Below are 20,422 nucleotides of genomic sequence, written 5' to 3' on the forward strand. Positions count from 1 at the left end.
TCGGTGGCTGCTCCGAGGCTCTGGAACTTCCTTCCCAGGGAGGCTAGGCTGGCTCCCTCTGTGCTACAGTTTCGGAGGCAGGCAAAAACCTTTTTTGTTTCAGCAGGCTTTTGGAACTATACTGGACCTGTGTTAATGTATTGGATTCCCCCCCCCTTTTAACCTGTTACAGTTTTTTAAAATGTTAACATGTGTTTTTAATTTTACTGTATGTTTAATTCTATTTTAACTTTTGTAATTTATATTTATATGTTTTAAGTCAACATGTTTTAATCCTGTAAACCGCCTTGAGTCCCAGTACTGGGGGAAAGTACCACCTCCCAACAGTGAATGAAAAGGGAAGGCAATACTGGGATAACAGCTCACTGGCCACACAGGATACGTACAGAAGGTGCTTCACACAGTGGTCCCTATAGCTCAGTGGTAGAGTGGCTCAGAAGCAGAGCACCTGCTTTTCGTGCGGAAGGTCCCAGGTTCAATTTCCACTTAAAAGGATCAGGAAGTCGGTGCTGGGCAGACCTCCAGCTGAGACACACTGTCCACCACAGTAGACAATACTGTGCTAGATGGACCAATGGCGTGACCTGTTATAAGGCAGCTTCCTATGTTCCCCCCTCTGCCCTGATGCACGTATTCCAGCAAAATCTGCTACGGACTACCATACTTGTGACCATGGTTCAAGTGAAGTGATAGGTAGCCTCCTTGCTGAAGCTCTGCCAAGACCGGAGGCCAAATCCACTTTTGTTTTAGATAACATTTTGTCTAGGCGGCCCACAAAATCAAAAAGGGGAGATTCAGTGAATACAGAAATATGCAAGAAGAAAAACTGTTCTTAACGAACCAGAGTTGTTCATAAGGGCCCAATGGATTTTGAAACAAAAATCCTTCTTCAGGGACATTCTTAAGTACCATAAAAAAATTAGTGCTGTGCCAAACCCTGCTTGCTATTTTTGCAAAAGCCTCCACTCCCTGCAGAAGAGGCCTTGCGAGACAGATGTAAGAAATAAAGAGATGACTCAGAGAATTTTGGGTTTAAACACGGCCACATTTTATCAAAGATCTGCAAAGGGTGGGTGATCCTATTGGGCATCCTGCCTGGCCTGCTTACAGACCTTTCTGAGTAAGGGTGAGCATTCTTGGCCAGTGGGTTGGCGCTGCATCATTCGCCCTCCCACTGGCCATCCCTCCCTTATGGGGTAGGGAGACCTTCCCTTGTCACCTCCAAACCCAGGCCACAAGGCTCAAGGTAGGTGAGAAAGGTTGGCCTCAGAGATAATCCTTATCTCCCAGCTGGACCACAAGGCTCAACACTGGAAGCCCTCGGAAAATACCTGTCACCGCAACGGTACCTGTGACTGCTCACCAGAAAAATTCCCTCTGGATGCCTGTTCCTACCTGCCAATAAACAAATGTGACCAAATTAGCTAGCAATGCCAAGTCAACCTAATTATGCTCTCAGGCTGTCTTACAGTGTGGAGTAGGCGAAAAAAACTCATGCTCAAATTAGAATATGACTAAAAAAATCCTACTCGGCCCCCTACTGGCAACCAGCAAGCTCACACTGTCTACAGGGAGGGAGCCGCGTGAGCGAAGTGAATCTGGGAGGGGTAAGTGCCTATTTATTGGCCTGTCATTAACCCCTCCCAGTCCAGTGGCACCACCCTTAGTGACCCAATGACAATTGGGCACGTCTCTCCTTTTACTCTGCCTGCAATTTCCTCCCCACACCCAGGCTTTGCCGGGTGTGGCAGAATGGCCATTGTTGTTTCCTGTGTTTTGGCTGGCGTGGACACAGCCTCCACAGAAAGGGGACGTCCTCATCTTCAGACAGAGTACAGGGAGGTAAACACGATGACAGGGAGGGGTGGGACTTGTGTCTCCACTTCCCCATTTAATTAAATAGGTGCATTGATGAATTAGAAGACAAGACTTCCATGCACAGGGCCTACATTGTAATATATGATCGAACCTTTTTGGTTAGATCACCACTTGGACTTTTATCAAAGGACTCTGATCCTAGAAACAAAGCATGGATGCAGATAAGGTTAGATTCAGAGTCAACACTTCAAGTAGAAGGCTCATTCAATTCAATGGTCTACTTTAAGTATGAATAAATCTGGATCCGGCACATAATAAACTAGCTGGAGGCCATCCAGCAACCTCTGCCTGCATTAGAAGCAGGGAGATGCCAATATTTCAATGTACGCATAAAATATTCAAGAAAATTCACCTTTGATCTAGGCTATGAAAAGTACATCCAACACTGTCTAAATTAAAATGCCTATTCAGTACGTACCGCAAGTGTCAATATATTTCTGTACTCTTGTCACAGCAAGTACAACATGGCCGGCGCTGCCATAAAGGCCAGTCAGGCAGCCACCTAGAGCGCCAAGGTAAGGAGGATGCCGAACGCTGCACCCGGAATTCGCCCTCCCACTCTCAGAGCCGCTCTGGCCAAGTGAGGGCAGCTTCCAGGCACGCTGTTCCAAAGCTGCCCATCCGCCCCTCCCATGCCAGTGTCCCTGGCTTGGCTTCGGCTGGGCACCCGCCCATCTAAAGCCAAGCCAGGACGCTGGGGTGGTGATAGTGGTGGGGTGTTGGACAGCTCCACGTTCTGACTTCCGGGGCGCGCTGGATGTCAGAATGTGGAGCCGCCCGCCCACCCCACCGCAGCATCCCGCCCAGCCAAAGCCAAGCTGGGACAACTTCAGGCGAGGGAAAGGTAAGGCGGCCTCCATCCCCGCCTGTCTCCGCCTACCTGGGGGTGTGTGGGGGTACGGTGGGGGGGGGGGCGTGAAAGCAGCTCACCTTGCCTAGGGCACAAAAGAGCCTGGCACCGGCCCTGAGTATAGACTGAGGATAGAGCACACTCAGCCCTGTGGTCATGTTATTTTGTGGGCCCTCACCATCAAAGTTTCATAGCACTGCAATGTCAGTCACTTCAGGAGGAGGCATTTTGGAAGTACATAGCCCTGGAAGATGGCAAATAGTTTTATGTGTATCAGAGTTTTGACACCTGATAGTGATAAGATGAATCAAGGATAAGGAGAGATGTAGCATTTGAAATGTGGTGGAAGTGGTTTTTAACACACAGCCACTACATTCGTTTCCAGGGCATTGTGTGTTCAAACTATTTTCACCTACTTAAGATGTCATGTGTGCCTTTATCCTGAGTAAGACCATCGATTTAATACTGAATTCCACCCTAATGTATGGGGCAAGTTCCCACTCACTCAGTTTACCACATGGTATATGTGCCCCAGAATCTCCATAAATCTTAAGAACTACTTGTAATACCTTGATTCATTAGTATTCTGGGTAAACTGCCCCAGAATGGATCAGAATTTACACTTGTACTCAAGCGGCTTCTAAATATGCAAACCCAAACTTTCTGAAGTGTACGAGGGAATAAACTTCTCCTGGGCTCATAAATATCAAGGAGAATTCAAGGAAGCAGCAAAACAAAAAAAAGGTATACAGTCTTTATTCCTAGGTATGCCTTGATGCTACTTTGGGAGTTATCACTATTATATTACAAGAGCAGTATTCTGTCTGTGTAAACGCCCTACACGAGTTATACCACGATGATCAAATCCCTCTTGATTATGAAAAAAGGAGGCAAAATAAAGTCAAGAGTCTGGTATAAATTAATGCAAGGCTTACATACCATCTGTTATATCTGCAGAACCCCGATAGCTTGCAAAATATGCATTAACTACCAAAATACTGTGACTTTTAAAGATTGGTTGGATCCTCAGTTCTTGCATACCCTTAAGCTTTTTAAAATTACTACCCTATTTCTTCGATTCTAAGACACACTTTTTCCCCCATATAAACATCTCTAAAAATAGGGTGGGTCTTAGAATCACAGGTGTGTCTTAGTTTTTTTTCTGTTGGTGGTACTGAAATTAGTGTGCATCTTACAATCGATGGCGTCTTACAATTGAAGAAACACGGTATTAAGCTATTTTACTAAGCCATTTCTGGATTCCGCTGATATTGATAAGTTAAAGGAAAGGGAATTTTAGTGAAATGTGGCAAAAGGAAAACCTAAATATTACTTCTCTTTATTTATATTGATCATTTACATAACTGTATGACACAACTGCAAAGAAGTATTTGCTGAATTGTTCCAGTTGCTGCTGTATTCACCTCTTTGGAAGTGTGTTCCCCATCATCATCATCGATGATGACGATGGCTACTAGGAGGAGGGCTTTCTCTGCTGTGGCACCCCGGCTGTGGAACGAGCTCCCCAGAGAGGTTCGCTTGGCGCCTACATTGTTTTCCTTTTGCCGCCAGCTGAAGACCTTTTAATTCTCTCAGTATTTTAACACCTAATTTAACTTAAATTTAAACTCTGCTGTTTTAATCTCATATTTTAACCTATATCAATTTTTGCTGTGTGGTTTTATCCTGGTCGTGCTTTTTATATTGTATTTTGTATTTGTGTTTTTAATAATAATAATAATAATAATAATAATAATAATAATAATAATAATAAAATTATTTCTTACCCGCCTCTCCCTTTGGATCGAGGCGAGGAACAACATTAGAACAGGAATCAATACATCTTAAAAAATCATGATTTAACATTGATCTGGATAGGCCTGCTAGAAAAGGCTAGTCTTTAAAGCTGCCTTAAAATCACACATAGTGTTAATTTTACGAATCTCCTCTGGTAGGCCATTCCACAATCTGGGGACGACAGAAGAAAAGGTCCTTTGGGAAACTGATGTCAGCCTAGTTTTAGCTAACTGAAGTAAGTTCACCCCAGAGGACCTGAGTTTGCGGAGCGGACTATATGGGAGAAGGCGATCTCGCAGGTAACCTGGACCCAAACCATTTAGGGCTTTAAAGGTGATGACCAACACTTTGTACTTTGCCCGGAAACTAATTGGCAGCCAGTGAAGAGATTTTAATGTTGGTGTAATGTGGTCACCCCTAGATGTACCGGTGACCAACCTGGCTGCCATATTTTGAACTAGTTGAAGTTTCTGAACTAGGTACAATGGTAGCCCTATGTAGAGCGCATTGCAGAAGTCAAGCCTTGACGTTACCAGCGCGTGCACTACTGTCTTTAGGTCTTCTGACTCTAAGAAGGGGCACAGCTGGCGTATCAGCCGTAGCTGATAGTAGGCACTCCTGGTCGTCGCATCTATCTGGGCTGTCATTTGGAGTGACGGATCCAGGAGCACCCCCAAATTGCGAACACAGTCTTCCAGGGGGAGTGTAGCCCCATCCAGAACTGGTTGACACACCTCCAAACCTAGGTTAGAGCCCTTGACAGCAAGCACCTCTGTTTTGTCTGGATTCAGCTTCAGTTTGTTTTTCCTCATCCAGCCCATTACTGCCTCCAAGCATTCATTCAGAGGAGACACACTATCCTTAGCTGATGCTGTTATTGAAGGCATAGAGAAATATATTTGGGTGTCATCAGCATACTGATAGCACCCCGCCCCATGCCTCCGGATGATCTCTCCCAGCGGTTTCATGTAGATATTAAACAGCATTGGGGATAGGATGGCACCTTGTGGTACGCCATACAACAGCTCCTTTTTTGAGGAGCAACTATCCCCAAGCATCACCATCTGGAATCTACCTGACAGGTAGGACCGGAACTACTGGAGCACAGTGCCCCGGATTCCCAGACCTCTCAGGCGTTCCAGAAGGATGCCATGGTCGATGGTATCGAAAGCCGCTGAAAGGTCCAAAAGCACCAGCAGGGACACACTCCCCCTGTCAATGCTCATGCGGAGATTTTAAACTGTTGGTTGTTTTATTATGCTCTTCATGGTTTTAATTTTTGTGAACCGCCCAGAGAGCTTCGGCTATTGGGCAGTATAGAAATGAAATAAATAAATAAATAAAAATTGATTACTTACAAAAATTGGAAAACAATTGAAATCTGGGGCTCATCTGCACCAAGAGATGATGACAAAGTTTTTCTGCTTCAACGATTGTCCTTACAGGGCACATGCCGGTGAGTTTGCCCACAATTTAAGGAGAGCTGTTCTGGGCCGTTTATTTTTATTTTTTAATGATTCTTGACTCTTGCACAAGAGCAGAGTTGTTATGCTGCACAAAGATGAGTTTTTTTAGAAACACACACACGGCACTGAAAGACCCAGAGACCCACCCAGAATGTGTCAACGATGCTCACCCTCGATACCCATGGACTCGCTCCGCACTGCTGGTTGCCAGTTTGCTGAGCCCCACAACTCACAAGGAACAACAACAGCTTTGCGAGGGGAGGGCACACCAGCTGCACACCTCAGGATTTTTGCAAGAACAGGGGAAAAAACCAAGACAAAACCTGTCATCGATAATCCAGGAAAACTGAGGGGTCATCCCTTGATCACTGCAGGATCAGCTGTGTGTCATGTGGCACAGTAGGGACAACTTTGATACTATTCTGGAATAAACAGCTGGTGTGGATTAGGTCCTGGACTCCCCCTCTGGCTCTTGTACTTATTTCCAGGATGATCCTATGCAAGTTGTCAAACCATGTCTCACTGCATTCAGTAGGACTCACTCCCATGCACGTGTGCACAGGATGCAGACTTTGCCTTTCAAATTATGCAACTTAATACTCGGACTTGCCAACTATGGGATGGGAAGTTCTGTCAAGTCCTTTTCCATCAAGTTACTCCTTTCCCTTTCTCCCTTTCTTTAAAAGAAACTAGAACAAGTCTACATTCTGTTCAACTCTTGCTCACAGACAGACATGGTGTGCTTTTGGGATGACATTCGTTCTGCCACTGTACCTGACCACGGATAGCCATTTGGGCCGACCCTGCAGTGAAATAGGTACTTTGTTTGAACTAATATTTATGTTAGTAAAAAAAAAACTTGTTTCTCAACCTAACGAACAGTGGGACTCTTCAGAACAGGTGGTCTTCCTTGTGATGAATCTGCACAAGTGGCAGAAATTTAGGCTTAGTGTGTAATTTCATCTACCGAGGGTCTTGGGCCTTATTTATTAATGAGGCACTAGAGAATCTGGGAATGTTCCCAAATTGCAGATTTTGTGTTTCTTCTCCTCTTAATGATGCATTCCTTTCAGGTGCTGTTTGTAATTACCGCTAAATGAAGCTGTATAAAGTCAGTTTTGGTGTACACAAGGTCTCAGAGTTATGCATTAAAAAAAAAAGGGCAACTAGCAGGAAAAGATAGAGTGGGGGGGAAGCTTTATTGCAACTTGAAAAGAAGAACCCACTTTCAAGGACACAATAAGTTTGCCAGCACAGGAGAGGAATGATCTGTCTAGTCAACAAGCTGTTCCTTCATCTAGTGATGTGAGAGTCTTCAAAAACCCAATTGGAAGTGATCCCATGTTGAAGAAAGGAACTGAGAAAATGGGAAATAAACTTTTTTTCAAATGAAGTGTAACAGTTTCATTATTTAAATGTATGTCATTATAGCTGCCATCCAGTCTTAAAGGTTTCTAATATTAGTTTGTAAGTAGTTCACTGAAGGTCTCTCTTAAGAGGGGCACTATTAAAAATGTCAAATGGAAGTTTGGAGTCATAAGAGTTCTTTTGTTTTTTTCATGAAAGAGATCTGTCAGGATCAGGCCTGTTCTCCTTAGTATGGAAGAGGTCAATCAGATGGGGGGGAGGGAGAGGATTACAGATTTACTAGCCAAGTCAGGAGGTGGGGGAGCAGATCCTCCGAGATTCTTCAAGGGTCAAGGAAGAATATTCCCAGAGGTTATCGGAGAGCATGCCAATGACTCGGAGCCATCCTCCCCCAGTCCCTTGGAACCCAGCCTCTGTCAGAGGGGATGGGGGAGATTTCAGAGTTGACAGATCCCAGAGTCTACCCCAGGGTCAAGCGGGTGGAGTTGCGAATAGGTGACAGGCGGTCTACCAGGCTAGCCACATACCAAAGTCTTCTCAAGAAAGACCCTCCCTGAGTTAAAGTAGCTCTTGGACTGTGCAGGAAACTCTCCCTTTTAGTTGAAAGGGCAATTGCCTAGCTTAGTTAGCCTAATTAAGTTTGGCAGAAAGCTCCTACTTCCTTCAGGTATGAAGAGATGTTTATTTGCCAAATAAAGCTTTGTGGATTACAAGGCAGACCTCTTTATTGCCTTGCATCTCAGCAGGAGAGCTTAGAATCATGACAAGATCTTAATAAGTCAAGAAGAGTTATACTTGACCTTTTCAAAACAATAGGATCAGACGAACATCCAACACCAAATGAGTGTTTGCAAAGTTAATATAGAGTTTTCAGACTCTCAGAGGGTCTTTTTATGCTCCAGAATGCTTAGTCAGGTGCCATATTGGCCTAGACAACTAAAAAAAGGGTGTGATTACTTGATCACATTGATTGGACATATCCATGCATTTGAGCATAATACTAAACCATAATTTATCAGTACCAAAACAAACCTTAGCACACATTCCCTCTTCCATTTTCTCTTCCGGCGCAACTGTGAGAAGATAGGAAGTGTTTGTTTCCTGTTTTAAACTAACCACAGTTTGCCTCAATTTGGAGATAATGACAATTAGTTTTAACTAAGGTTTATCTTCACAAGCCAGCTTCAAGCCATGATTCAGGCTTGTTCAGATAAACCATAGTTAAAACTAACCACAGTTCCCAGATTTCAACAAACAGCAATTAGTTGAAAACAGAAGCAAATGCTTTCAATCTCCTCCTTCCAGCCTCTCCTCTCCTGGGAGAGGAGAGGGGAATCAGACTTGTGCACGTAACACTAAACTATGGTTTAGTATTATGCCTCAATGGCCCTGTTCAGAAGACACCTTAACCCACAGCAAGAAGCCTTATTCACTATGTTTAAAGCTGTGGTTTAAGGTGTCTTCTGTAGAGGGCCAGTGAGGCCAAAGACATTGATCCTGGTTTAAGATCCTGGTTAGTAAACTGACATTAAACTACCATGCCCATTTTTGATATATCAGGGAACTACAATTTAAACAGATCAAGACTGAAGTGTGAAAACCATGAAGGAATGATGGGAGAAGAAGAAAGAGGTGTGTGTGGGGGGGGGACATGCATGCCCAGTGCTGTGGTTTATTAAGCCAGGACCACTGCATCCTAAAAGAGTAAGAATTATCTACCTTGTGTCATGACTATATTTCTCTAAGACTCATTGTTCTAGGAATGGAAACTTTCCTTTGGATGGGAAGAACAGGTAAGAGTGTATAATTCTGCTGCATTGTCTCTACATTGGGAATGACGGAGAGATCGATCCATTCACACTCATGATGCAGAGAGGTGGCAAAACCCCAGAGCAAAAGCTGATTGCAAGAAGGGGAGGCCAGGGCAGTCAGTCATGAAGCAGGCAGCCTCGACTGGGTTGGGCACACCCAGGGGCCTTTACTCATTTGACACTATTGAGCCACATCCCATATAGGAGCATAGGGTACTGCTTTAGACCAAGTCATCCATACCCAATTCCAGTTGTGTGGAATACACATATGACAGAAGAAATGTGAACACAGGAAACTGCTCTCTACTTGGTCAAACTATTTGACCATCTAGCTTAGTATTGTCTGATCTGACTGGCAGCAGCACCCCAGGGCCTCAGGCAGAGATCTTTCCCAGCACCTGGAACTTTTATCCTTTTTTAACTGGAGAACTGGGATTCAACCAGGGTCCTTCTCTGATGCAAAGCAGGTGTTCAACCATTGAAGCATAGTCCCGGCTGCAACTGAGAGCTCCATCCAATGAGCATTTTATTGCACGTTTGTTACTGGGCCCTCATGGATTTTTTGCAGGTCCCTCACATGACATTGTCTGCCTCTCACGCCCCTTCTGGCCTTCCTTGTGCCGCAAGAAAAAACAGGAAAAGTCCGGTTGCTGCTCTCTCCTGCTGAGTGTGGGAGAAGCAGTGTGATTACAACGCCCGACTGAATGGGCCTTGTGCTCCTTGTTTACTTCCTGTTTTCAAACAGGAAGTAACTGAGCAATGAAACCAGGAACAGAGAAGCCATGGTACCCAGCATTTTTCCCCAGGTGTGATGGAGCTTCGAGTTAAGTTCTCCAACACAGGAAAACTTCATCTTTGTCAAGGACTGTGTGGGTGTGTGTGCATTGTGTACCCCATTGTAGCTATTCCTAATCTAAAGACACATAGAATCATAGAATAGCAGAGTTGGAAGGGGCCTACAAGGCCATCGAGTCCAACCCCTGCTCAATGCAGGAATCCACCCTAAAGCATCCCTGACAGGTGGTTGTCCAGCTGCCCCTTGAAGGCCTCTAGTGTGGGAGAGCCCACCACCTCCCTAGGTAACTGATTCCATTGTCATACTGCTCTAACAATCAGGAAGTTTTTCCTGATGTCCAGCCGGAATCTGGCATATTTAGTTTAAGCTCGCAAATACATTTTACTTCTCCCTCTTAAAGTAATTTTAATGGTGGATTTTACAGGACTGTGTATATAATGATCCTATAAATAACTGGAACATATGGAAAACTTTAACCCACACAGAAAAACATAGTGCTATAAAATGAAGTTGATTATGAACATTCTGAGTTTATTAATGGCAAGTTTCCCTTTTCCTATCATGTATTCTGTGCTGCTGAGTTACTGTGAAATTATAATGAAATCATACTGTGAAGGGGGTATCAAACACAAGCAGGAAAAGGTTTCAATGCTTTACAAAGGATTTGCCGTTAATTAGCTCTTGTATACATACACAGTCAACAGAAAAGAAAAGCCTGGTATTTGTAAAGGGATGAGTCGAAAGGGGGGGGGGAAAGTGCTTTTGTTCAATTGGAAGAAAAGGATGAAGAGAGTTAATATCTGCATGCCGTTTCATGCAACCATCTCTCTGTGGGGAAGACTTGGCTAATTAGCTTCTGTTAAGGGGAAATGTGAAAATAAGAAGGACCTTCATTTAGGGTGTAAATCAATACATGGATCAGATTATACAAGGAAATATTAAAACACTGTTTCGCCATGCTGATTACATCTGCCATATTATGATTGTTCATCTACCCGGAAAACCGAAAATTGTTCCCTTTAGTTTGCAGGGATCTTTTGCTCTTAATTACACCTTGAACACTTTTTGTGAAAGTTGAAATGCTAGCAATGTTTTCTCTAAATACAATCATGAGTTGTTAGGTGGGCCAACTTGATTCTGAATATTGTACCACACTTTGTCTGTTTGTGCCATGTGCAGGGTCTCTCATTACCATGCTCAGTAAAAGCACAAGCAACAAAGGGGGAATCCGCACGTCGTTCTGAAATCGCTTCTAAGCGACCCCAGTGCGGCGTGAAAGCGAGCGTGTAACTTGCCTTTTGAAGAGCCGATGAAGAGACGTCCTTCCTGCCACCGCCACCGCCACCCAACTCCCTCCTCGCCGGCTGGGACGGAAAGCTCGGGGGAAGAAGGCGGGGTGGAGAGCTTCTTCCGCTCTCAACCCCGCCTTCTTCAGCCGAGCTCTCCTCGCCGTTCGGCGAGGTCTGTGCGTGGCAGCGGCAGCGGCGGGGGCGGGAAGGACGTCTCTTCGTCGGCTCTTCAAAAGGCAAGTTACACCCTCGCTTTCACGCCGCACTGGGGTCACTTAGAAACGATTTCAAAACGACATGCGGATTCCCCCCCAAAATAAATTGCAGAGTTCCAAGTGCTTACTGTAAAGTAGGCATCACTTGGAAAGGAAAGGAACCTCTGTGCAAGCACTGAGTCATTACTGACTCTTGGAGGGACGCCAGCTTTCACTGACGTTTTCTTGGCAGGCCTTATAGCGGGGTGGTTTGCCGTTGCCTTCCCCGGCCGTGATTACCTTTCCCCCAGCTAACTGGGTACTCATTTTACCGACCTCGGGAGGATGGAAGGCTGAGTCGACCCGAGCAGGCTGCCTGAAACCAGCTTCCGCTGGGATTGAACTCAGGCCGTGGGGAGAGTTTCAGTTGCAGAAACTGCTGCTTTACCGCTCTGCGCCACACGAGGCTTATAGGCATCACTTACTTATCTATATAAATGCCGTACAGTTGGTATGAGGGCCATCCCTCATTAGCAGATTGCAAACATTCCCTAAAGGTCCTAAACAGAGTCCTTGGCATCTCCTATGAGAAAGGATCTCAGCTAGCAGAATTGAGAACAATCTTTCACTGAAGAGTTGGAGCAGTAGCACAGGCCTCAGGAAAACGGGCCGACGTCCAGGGTTCTGCAGACCTCACTGCCCACTGCCCACCGCCCACCGCTAAATGGCCACCTAGAGAGCAGCAAATGATGGAGCCCCAAAAAGCAGCTCCAGCGTCAGCACCTGGGCTGACATAATAATAATAATAATAATAATAATAATAATAATAATAATAATAATAATAATAATTTATTTATATAGCACCATCAATGTACATGGTGCTGTACAGAGTAAAACAGTAAATAGCAAGACCCTGCCGCATAGGCTTACATTCTATGACACCCACTGGGGCTGATGCTGTTTGACATGGCACCTTCCGCTGTCTTTCTCTCTTTAAAAAATTTAGTCAGGGATGGGGCTAGGTAGGCATGTACATGGATACAGATGCTCTTTTATTCTTACTTTAAAATACATTCTATGGCCTATTCTGCAACAAAACGGCTCATGAAACTGCTCTCGCTCAGAGGCTTTCTTTTTTAAATCAAGGTTGGCCCACCATTTTTATTTTTTTGTATGTTTGTGCTATGATATGTCAGGAATTTAGAAGCTTCTGTAGGCCACAGAATGGGGAAGGGGGGTGAGACAAAGGGACGTAATACACGTGGGGGGGGGGCTCCGTACAACCTGTTGGCAGATAGTCTCTATGTAGCAGAGGCATCCCAGTCCATTAAAAAAAAAAAAAGCGGCAGTTCCTGCAGCTGAAACTCTCCCCATGGCCTGAGTTCGATCTCAGCAGAAGCTGGTTCTCAGGCAGCCGGCTCAGGTCGACTCAGCCTTCCATCCTTCCGAGGTCAGAAAATGAGTACCCAGCTAGCTGGGGGAAAGGTAACCACGACTGGGGAAGGCAATGGCAAACCACCCAGCTACAAAGTCTGCCAAGAAAACGTCAGCGAAAGCAGGCGTCCCTCTATGAGTCAGCAACGATTCAAGTGCTTGCACGAGAGGTTCCTTTCCTTTCCTTTCCTTATCTTGGCCGGATCTACACTACTGCTTTAAAGCGCTTTATAACAGTTTTGACAACTGTATATGGAGTGTGTCCTGGGCCTCAACAGTTGTCAAAACTGTTATAAAGTGCTTTAAAGCGCTTTAAAGCAGTAGTGTAGATTCTGTCCTTGTCCCACTCAGGAGCAAATCATAGCTGTCATGCCTGATTTCTCTTTCACTGCTTGCAAGTACAATGTTGTGAGCAAAAGGTGGTCTTCATAGCATTCCTGTGTGATGGTGGGTAGCCACCCAGAGACCTATGTAGTTTAACACAGTCCGTAGATTTTAGCAGGCTTTAGCTAATAAAAGTTGGCCCCATTATGAACAGCTTTCATTGGGGTCCTCTTACATATTCTTAATTGATCCATGGTTTAATTGATCCATGGTTTAATTAAACCATGGATCAATTGAGAATATGTAAGAGGACCCCAATGAAAGCTGTTCATAATGGGGCCAACTTTTATTAGCTAAAAGTTGGCCGCATTATTAGCTGTGTATATTTATTAGCTTTGTATATTTATACGTGTATATTAATGTGTATATTAGCTGTGTATATTTATTAGCTGTGTATATTTATTGTTTTATATTGTATGATTTTATCTGTACACTGCCCTGAGATCCTAGTGATACAGGGCGAGATTCAAATGTTTAAAATAAATAAATAATAAATACATAATTCTAATTGGTGCCAATCAAGTACAGTTCTATATGTGTTGAATGACTCACACACTAGAATCATTCAAGAGGCAGCTGGACAACCATCTGTCAGGGATGCTTTAGGGTGGATTCCTGCATTGAGCAGGGGGTTAGACTCGATGGTCTTGTAGGCCCCTTCCAGCTCTGCTATTGTACGATTCTATGTCAACAAATGTACGTGTGCCTGGGTTACCTTATCCTTTTGAGATAGAGAATACTGCCTTGTCTCACCCATGAGCTCAGAGGTTCTCACTCCTAATTTAGAATGTTGGGGCCTCTCTTACACAGGAAAGGCAATTAGTTTCCAAGGCTGGGATGCTTTAAGCACCTTTGAGAAGGAGAAGCCAATTCAAGAATGTACGTGGGCTGGCCTGACAGCTCATGAGCTGGAGGGAGGCATTTAGCAGAGAAGCTTATAAAATCTAGCCCATAGGTTTTGGTCTTTGGTCTCGCTCCAAGAGGGAATATGCACACAGCCAGCTTGGAGAGCATTTTCTGGTCCTGTGGAAAACACTTCACATACTGGGTTGGGGGTGGGCCCCCCAGAGTATAAGCTGCTTTGTCAATTGCAGAGAGGTGTGAACTTTCTTTGCATATATATATTCTGCATCCATTTTCTATCAAGACACTGTTATCCTTTTCCACAAATGGCCTTGTTTCATCTCGGTAATCCAAAGAATCTAATTGGATTGGGACCTGAAAGAATCAGAACCTCAGAACCATACACACAATCAGGAATCAGGCTTGCCATCACTCAACCTGCCTGGTAGGGTTGTGGCTTTGTAAAACATGGTTGCTGGTTGTCTTTTGGCAAATAGTTTCAACATTTAACATCAGCGGGATGATGAAAAGGTGTGCAGCCTGCCAGGTATTTGCTTGCCCCATTCACCTTGTCCCTCTTGAATCATGACCAGCCTATGCATGAAATAATAAATGCCTCCTTATGACAGGAAGTGGTCTTTATGGAGGAGGTGGCGGTGAGGCAAAAAGAACCAGCAATTTGAAAATCCCAGCCTACACCGCTCTGCAGTGTTCAAGCAATTCAGTTCTAGTTTCCTCATAATACAGCACTTTCCCAATACAATTAAAAACAATCATTCAAGAAACTACGAATAAGTGCAATGCAAAATCTTGAGACAGCTAGGTGGGTGGTCACCACAGTGAGCAGGCTGTTTGTAACTCATCTGCCAAGCCACAGAAGTTCTGCCAACTAACTCTGGCACAGGATCTGTGCTCTCTCCTCTTCTTCTTGGCATGTGCTTCCTATGCTGATGTTAAAGCTGATGATCTCATTCCTTGCCAATTGCCCTGTACTAGGGAATTCTCAACTGGAAAGAACTGAGTGATAACTGGCTTCTTAGTGCTTCTAGAGAGAAAGACAATTAAGAGATCGATCACGCATATAGTATGCACCAAATCTCTCTCTCTCTCTCTCTCTCTCTCTCATTATGTATAATGATGAGGCTAAATGGTTTCAGTCCTGCAGAAAGCTTTACATGGATACCTATATGTTTGCCTGATTCTAAAAACAGTTGGACCTAATTCTAACTAGCAATTCAGAAGAGCAACAACATTTTGGACACCTCAAAGAACTTTACAGCCCGATCCTATGCATGTTGGCTCAGATGCATGTCCAATTGCAGGCCTAAGCAATTATGTTCAATTATGTTATCGACCCCACCTCAGGTTATACTTTGTAATTGGGGTGTGCGCTCTGCACTGAAAATCGGGGGGTTCAACAGACCACTGACAGACCTCCGAACTTGTGGTGCGGTTAAGGGGTGGTTCAAAAACTGATGGAAAATTGCGGTGCGGGTAGAAGATTGTTCGGAGCCCCGAACAGATCTGTATCTGAACGCTTTTTAGGTGTCACGAGGGCTCATTACATGTTGATGGAGTTTTGAGACTGACATCAGTGGCTAACCCTGACCCCCTTCCAATCACATTGCTTAGGGGGAGAGGATTGCAAATGGTAAGAACCATTTTCCCCACCCTGGAACTCATTTGTCGTGGAGCGTTGGGAATGGAGGAGGAGGAGGAGAGATTCTGAGAGAAAGAGAAAGCTCTGTTTGTTTAGCTGTGCTTGCGTGCTCTGTCTGCTTCATTTCTAGCTGCTGAGAGAGATGGTTCCGGCTGCCCTCCATTTTATTTTTTTTGCTGGGTTGTTTTTCTCTCTGTGTGTCTGTCTGCTTTTATTTGCTCATCCCACGCTCACCAATCCTTGAGTGTGTGTGTGTGTGTGTTCTTGCTCTGCCCTGTTACCCAAACTGAGAAATTTAAAAAGAAATTAAGGGGGGGGGGATCATATATCTTTCCAACTTTTCTTTAAATCCCAGTCTGTCTATCTCAGTTAGTGTGTTTGAATCAAAGTTGCTTCAAAGCACCTCCCAAAACTATATAAAAATACAAAAAACCCCTCTATATCTTTCTATTCCAATACTTTATCTTACATCTCACCCCCCAGTGCCTGCTGTTAGTTATATATATATATTGTGTGTGTGTCTACTCTTCCATATATAAAATCTTTTGTGAGTTTGTGCTGTTTTCTACAGTCTGTCGAGTTTGAGTGTGTGTTGCAGTACACATTTTTTAAAAAACTCATGCACAAGCAGCACACATTTTTCCTTGATTAATTATTGAGGTTTATTAAGGTTTATTATTCCATCATGAGGCCTGCAATGGGTGCTGCTGCTGGCTCTGGGAGAGGGAGCAGAAGGAGGGGAAAAACAAGGGGGAATGGGGCACGTGGGGAAGTGGCATCCCTTCCTCCTGAATGATTTGAGGGGGATTTTTTTAAAAAAAAAAATCTAAAAATCAAAGGTGAAGGAATCTATTTTCAACTTGGCATGGTTAACACCCTACTTAAGAGCTACTAGAGTGCCAAGTTTCATCTCTTTACCCTTAAAAAAGACAGAGATATTTGCATTTTTGTTAATTCCCATTGACAATAATAGCACGTTTCTCCCAAAATTCAGCGGTTTTCCAATGAGTAATCCAGCAGTGTGGGGAGACAGAGCCGCCCCAAAGATTGGGGCAGGGAATTACGTCACCAGAGCTCCACCTCAAATTTCAGGGAGGAGCAGACCTGCTCTGAACACCGCTATTTCTTATATCTCCTCTTTCCAGCCAGGATATGCCTCTGTGCCAAGAGTGAAATATCTAGTCCCACAATGTCCTGTGCTGAAATACATTTGTTACTGCTCCTGGATAAAAGAACCTTGTGTAGGGATGTTTGTGAACACACACTCTAATTACACGACTTGGGACCACAATACCTGACGGAACGCCTCTCCCGACGTGAATAAACCCGGTCAATATGTGCAACATCTAAGGTCCTCCTCTGGGTGCCTACTCCGAGAGGGGCTCGGAGTCTGGCAACGAGGGACAGGGCCTTTTCGGTGGTGGCCCCCAGACTATGGAATGATCTCGCCTGGCACCAACGCTGCTATCTTTCCGGTGTGAGGTTAAGACTTTCCTCTTTGCCTAGGCATATGGCAGCACATCTTAATCACCCACATGTTTAGTTTTTTAACAGTTTTTAATGCTTTATGTGTATATGTTCTGTGTTTTAGAATTTTAAGTTTTGTATACTCATTTTTATCTTAATTTTAGAATTTTTGTAAACTGCCCAGAGAGCCCTGGCTACGGGGGCAGTATATAAGTGTAATAAATAAATAAATGAGGTTCTTGTGCAAGCACAGGATGAGTTATTGGGTTGAAAGAAATATCTCTGAAAAATACAAATCCATGTGGCTTTTTGCTGATTTGCATTGCTTAGGCAACAATATAATCTTAACACAGTATGTGACTAGAATTTCTAGGTATATTTTTTGTCAAATATCTATTTTGGAAGAATCAATCTACTCTATCAATATCACACAGCTACCACAACTTCAGGAATGATTAGTTAAACAATTAAACTGATGACACTGAAACGTTTTTAAAAACACACATTTCAGCTAGATATTTATATTACTTTCCAGCTTAAAAGACAAGCTATGGAGAACTAGCTACAACATATTATGAGGTGAACCTGGTTTAGAGGAAAAGAAAGTTGAACAGTTATGTTTGAGGTTAGGGAAAAGTGCTTGTACCAGGAGGTCATATTAACCAGTTTGAATGGCTGGAGACACATCATTAGCGAACAATACTGTCTATTCTTTTGTAAACCGCCCAGAGAGCTTCGGCTATGGGGCGGTATATAAATTTAATAAATAATAATAATAATGTTTGTTTCAGAACAAAAATTGGCCTTAATTGCCCAGAAAAGTTCAACTAGATTTTTCAATTAAACAGACTAATTTGGGTTAATACTTTAATTCACTTTTTAAATTGGGAAATATTTGCGTAAAAATTTTATATGGGTTTTTGCTGCCCCTGCAATAATCCTGGGAACTCTATGAATTCTCTTACAGGCCTCTGATTTCCCTCACAGAACTCTAAGCTTTCCTGTGGCATCAGTACCTATGGTATCGATAGGTTCTCAGTGTTCAAATGTAACAGATGCCTTTGAAGCACTGATGCCTGTGGCTGCAGTCCTGCGTTCAGTTTTTTGTGCCTTGTTTCGTTTAATTCGGGGGCTTTAACACTCTGCAGGCCTGTCCAGTTTCCAGCTGGCCAAACTGGTTAGCAGGACTCTCCTGGTCCTGTATGAACTAAGAAAGGAGAAGAAAAACAAAAAGGAGGGATGGCAGATGTTACCTAGCGTGTTGTAGCAAAGTGGACTGGCGCGTCCACGGATAGTAAATGCAGTCATGACTAGTGGGGCCTCTACACCTGCAGGCAATTACAGAACAGAAAATATCATTCACCATTCACAGGGGCCATGCACACACAAGCGCCTTTGCCCACGCATGGAACATGGAGGGTGTGGCAAGAGGAACCAGTGCTTGGCAAGTACCTATCCATGAAACCAATGCAGTCCTCAAGGCGTGGGCCCAGGCACCTGCAGCACGTCCAGGCGAAAAGAGGTGGGGAAAGAGAGAGAGAGAGAAAACATACATTAGGCAGAAAACGTACATATAGACAAGAAATATTGGGGAAAAACCAACAACCCATTTTGCCTTGGGCCAAGACAGTTGATTGTAATTTCCAGAGTTACCCAGCTGCTATGAAATCACTGCTCAGAAATGTTTTCAATGTAAGATACAAACAGCAGAGAACAAAGTGAGACAACGTTTTTTAAAAAAGATTTAACCACTCTGACCCATGTTACGATTCTTGAGCTACTTACCTCAGAACAGTTGTTTGTGGAGTTGTACAAATGATGACCCAAGGTATGTTTCACCTGGTGGATACGGGACCTACCTGTGCTTCTTTCTTACTTATTACAATTGATAAAGGCAGTCATTAGTAATAGTGCATTGGGTTAAAAGACAACAAATGACACGATTCCTTCACCCAATTTTGGCTGTTTCTTCCCTCCCATTCAAGTGCCCATGTGACACACACCTCATGCTGTTCAGGATGACCTTTGAACCCCCTAGAAATGGGGTTGGGAGGGTACAGGGAGCTGCAGTGGGCAGGAAGGGAAGAGAATTGTTTCTCCTTGCCAACCATTGGATACAACCCTTCTTCTATTTTAAAACTGTTTTGATACATTTTTTTGAGCTGAAAACCAAATCGGGATATTTGGGAAGTGTGAGGATTAAGCTGAAACTAAGAGGAGATCTACACTAGTCAAGTTAGAACGTGTCTTACCGTTTTTAAGTGTGCATTGGGTAGTATTTCGCCACATGACGCTCAGTTTGTGACGTTTTATTGTTGTCTGTTCTCCGGTTTTTATTTTGAACTTCTCTGAAATAAGTCGTTCTATTTGGTATGATGTGGCCGATTTCATTGTATTAAATCGGTTTCCTGTAATTCTTAATTAGCCAATTGCATTCCGGGGGGGGGGGATGTATATGTAATTTCCGCGCCCAAAGTTGGAACCGTTTTTTTCTTTCAAGCCTCTTTTTTGCAGCCACTTCCAGTTTCACTTTTGGGAGGCTGCAGCTGGATTGTTTGTAGGTGGAGGATTGTCTCGGAGAGAAGAGGAAGTGGGAGGGGAAAATGGCAGATGGGGATAGAACAAATGGATTTCTTTTCTTAGTGTGGCCAAAAGGAATGCATTCCCACGGAAAGAGAAAAGTAAGTAACATTCTAAAAACTGCTACGTTTTAAATCGTTCAAAAACAAAACGTTCAATGACTGTAAAAACAACGCTTCATATACTAGTGTAGATCCCCTTTAAGTTGATCTGAACATTAGTGTGATAAGTAGAGCCAGCTCCAGGTATAAGGGGTCCCTTGACACAGCAAGCCTATCCCTCTATTAGGCTGGGGCCTATCATGGAGTTACCAGATGTGTGTGTGGGGGGGGGGGGAGCAGTGGTCCAGTAGTAAGCATCAAGCAGTTTTGATTGGAGCAGCATTCCTGTGCAGCTGGCCGCCATTTTGATTGGCCCAGAATTTAAGGCAGCATATGCAGCCTTGCACTGTGGCTGAATCAAAACAGCATCCACTGGACAACCTGGGGGTGGGGGGTGGGCAGTGGAGAAATCTCCAACAATGGTGTAGATAGAAGCACTGGGCCTGTGCAGCTGAACCCACCCCAATTGCCATTTTAGTTTCCCCAAGTGCTGATATTATGGCA

At 44.0% G+C, this 20,422-nt stretch overlaps 1 protein-coding gene across 1 annotated transcript in view; it reads right to left on the reverse strand.

Moving 5' to 3' along the window:
- The window catches only part of ERBB4 (erb-b2 receptor tyrosine kinase 4), a 622,759-nt gene that overhangs the window by 195,039 nt on the left and 407,298 nt on the right, over positions 1-20,422 (reverse strand). Inside the window, exon 16 of the mRNA XM_063115870.1 lies at positions 18,491-18,565. Coding sequence (XP_062971940.1) covers positions 18,491-18,565 — 75 coding nt within the window. The remainder of the gene's footprint in view (positions 1-18,490; positions 18,566-20,422) is intronic.

Source organism: Elgaria multicarinata, chromosome 2 (assembly GCF_023053635.1).
Source record: "Elgaria multicarinata webbii isolate HBS135686 ecotype San Diego chromosome 2, rElgMul1.1.pri, whole genome shotgun sequence".
NCBI classification, from domain to species: Eukaryota; Metazoa; Chordata; class Lepidosauria; order Squamata; family Anguidae; genus Elgaria; species Elgaria multicarinata.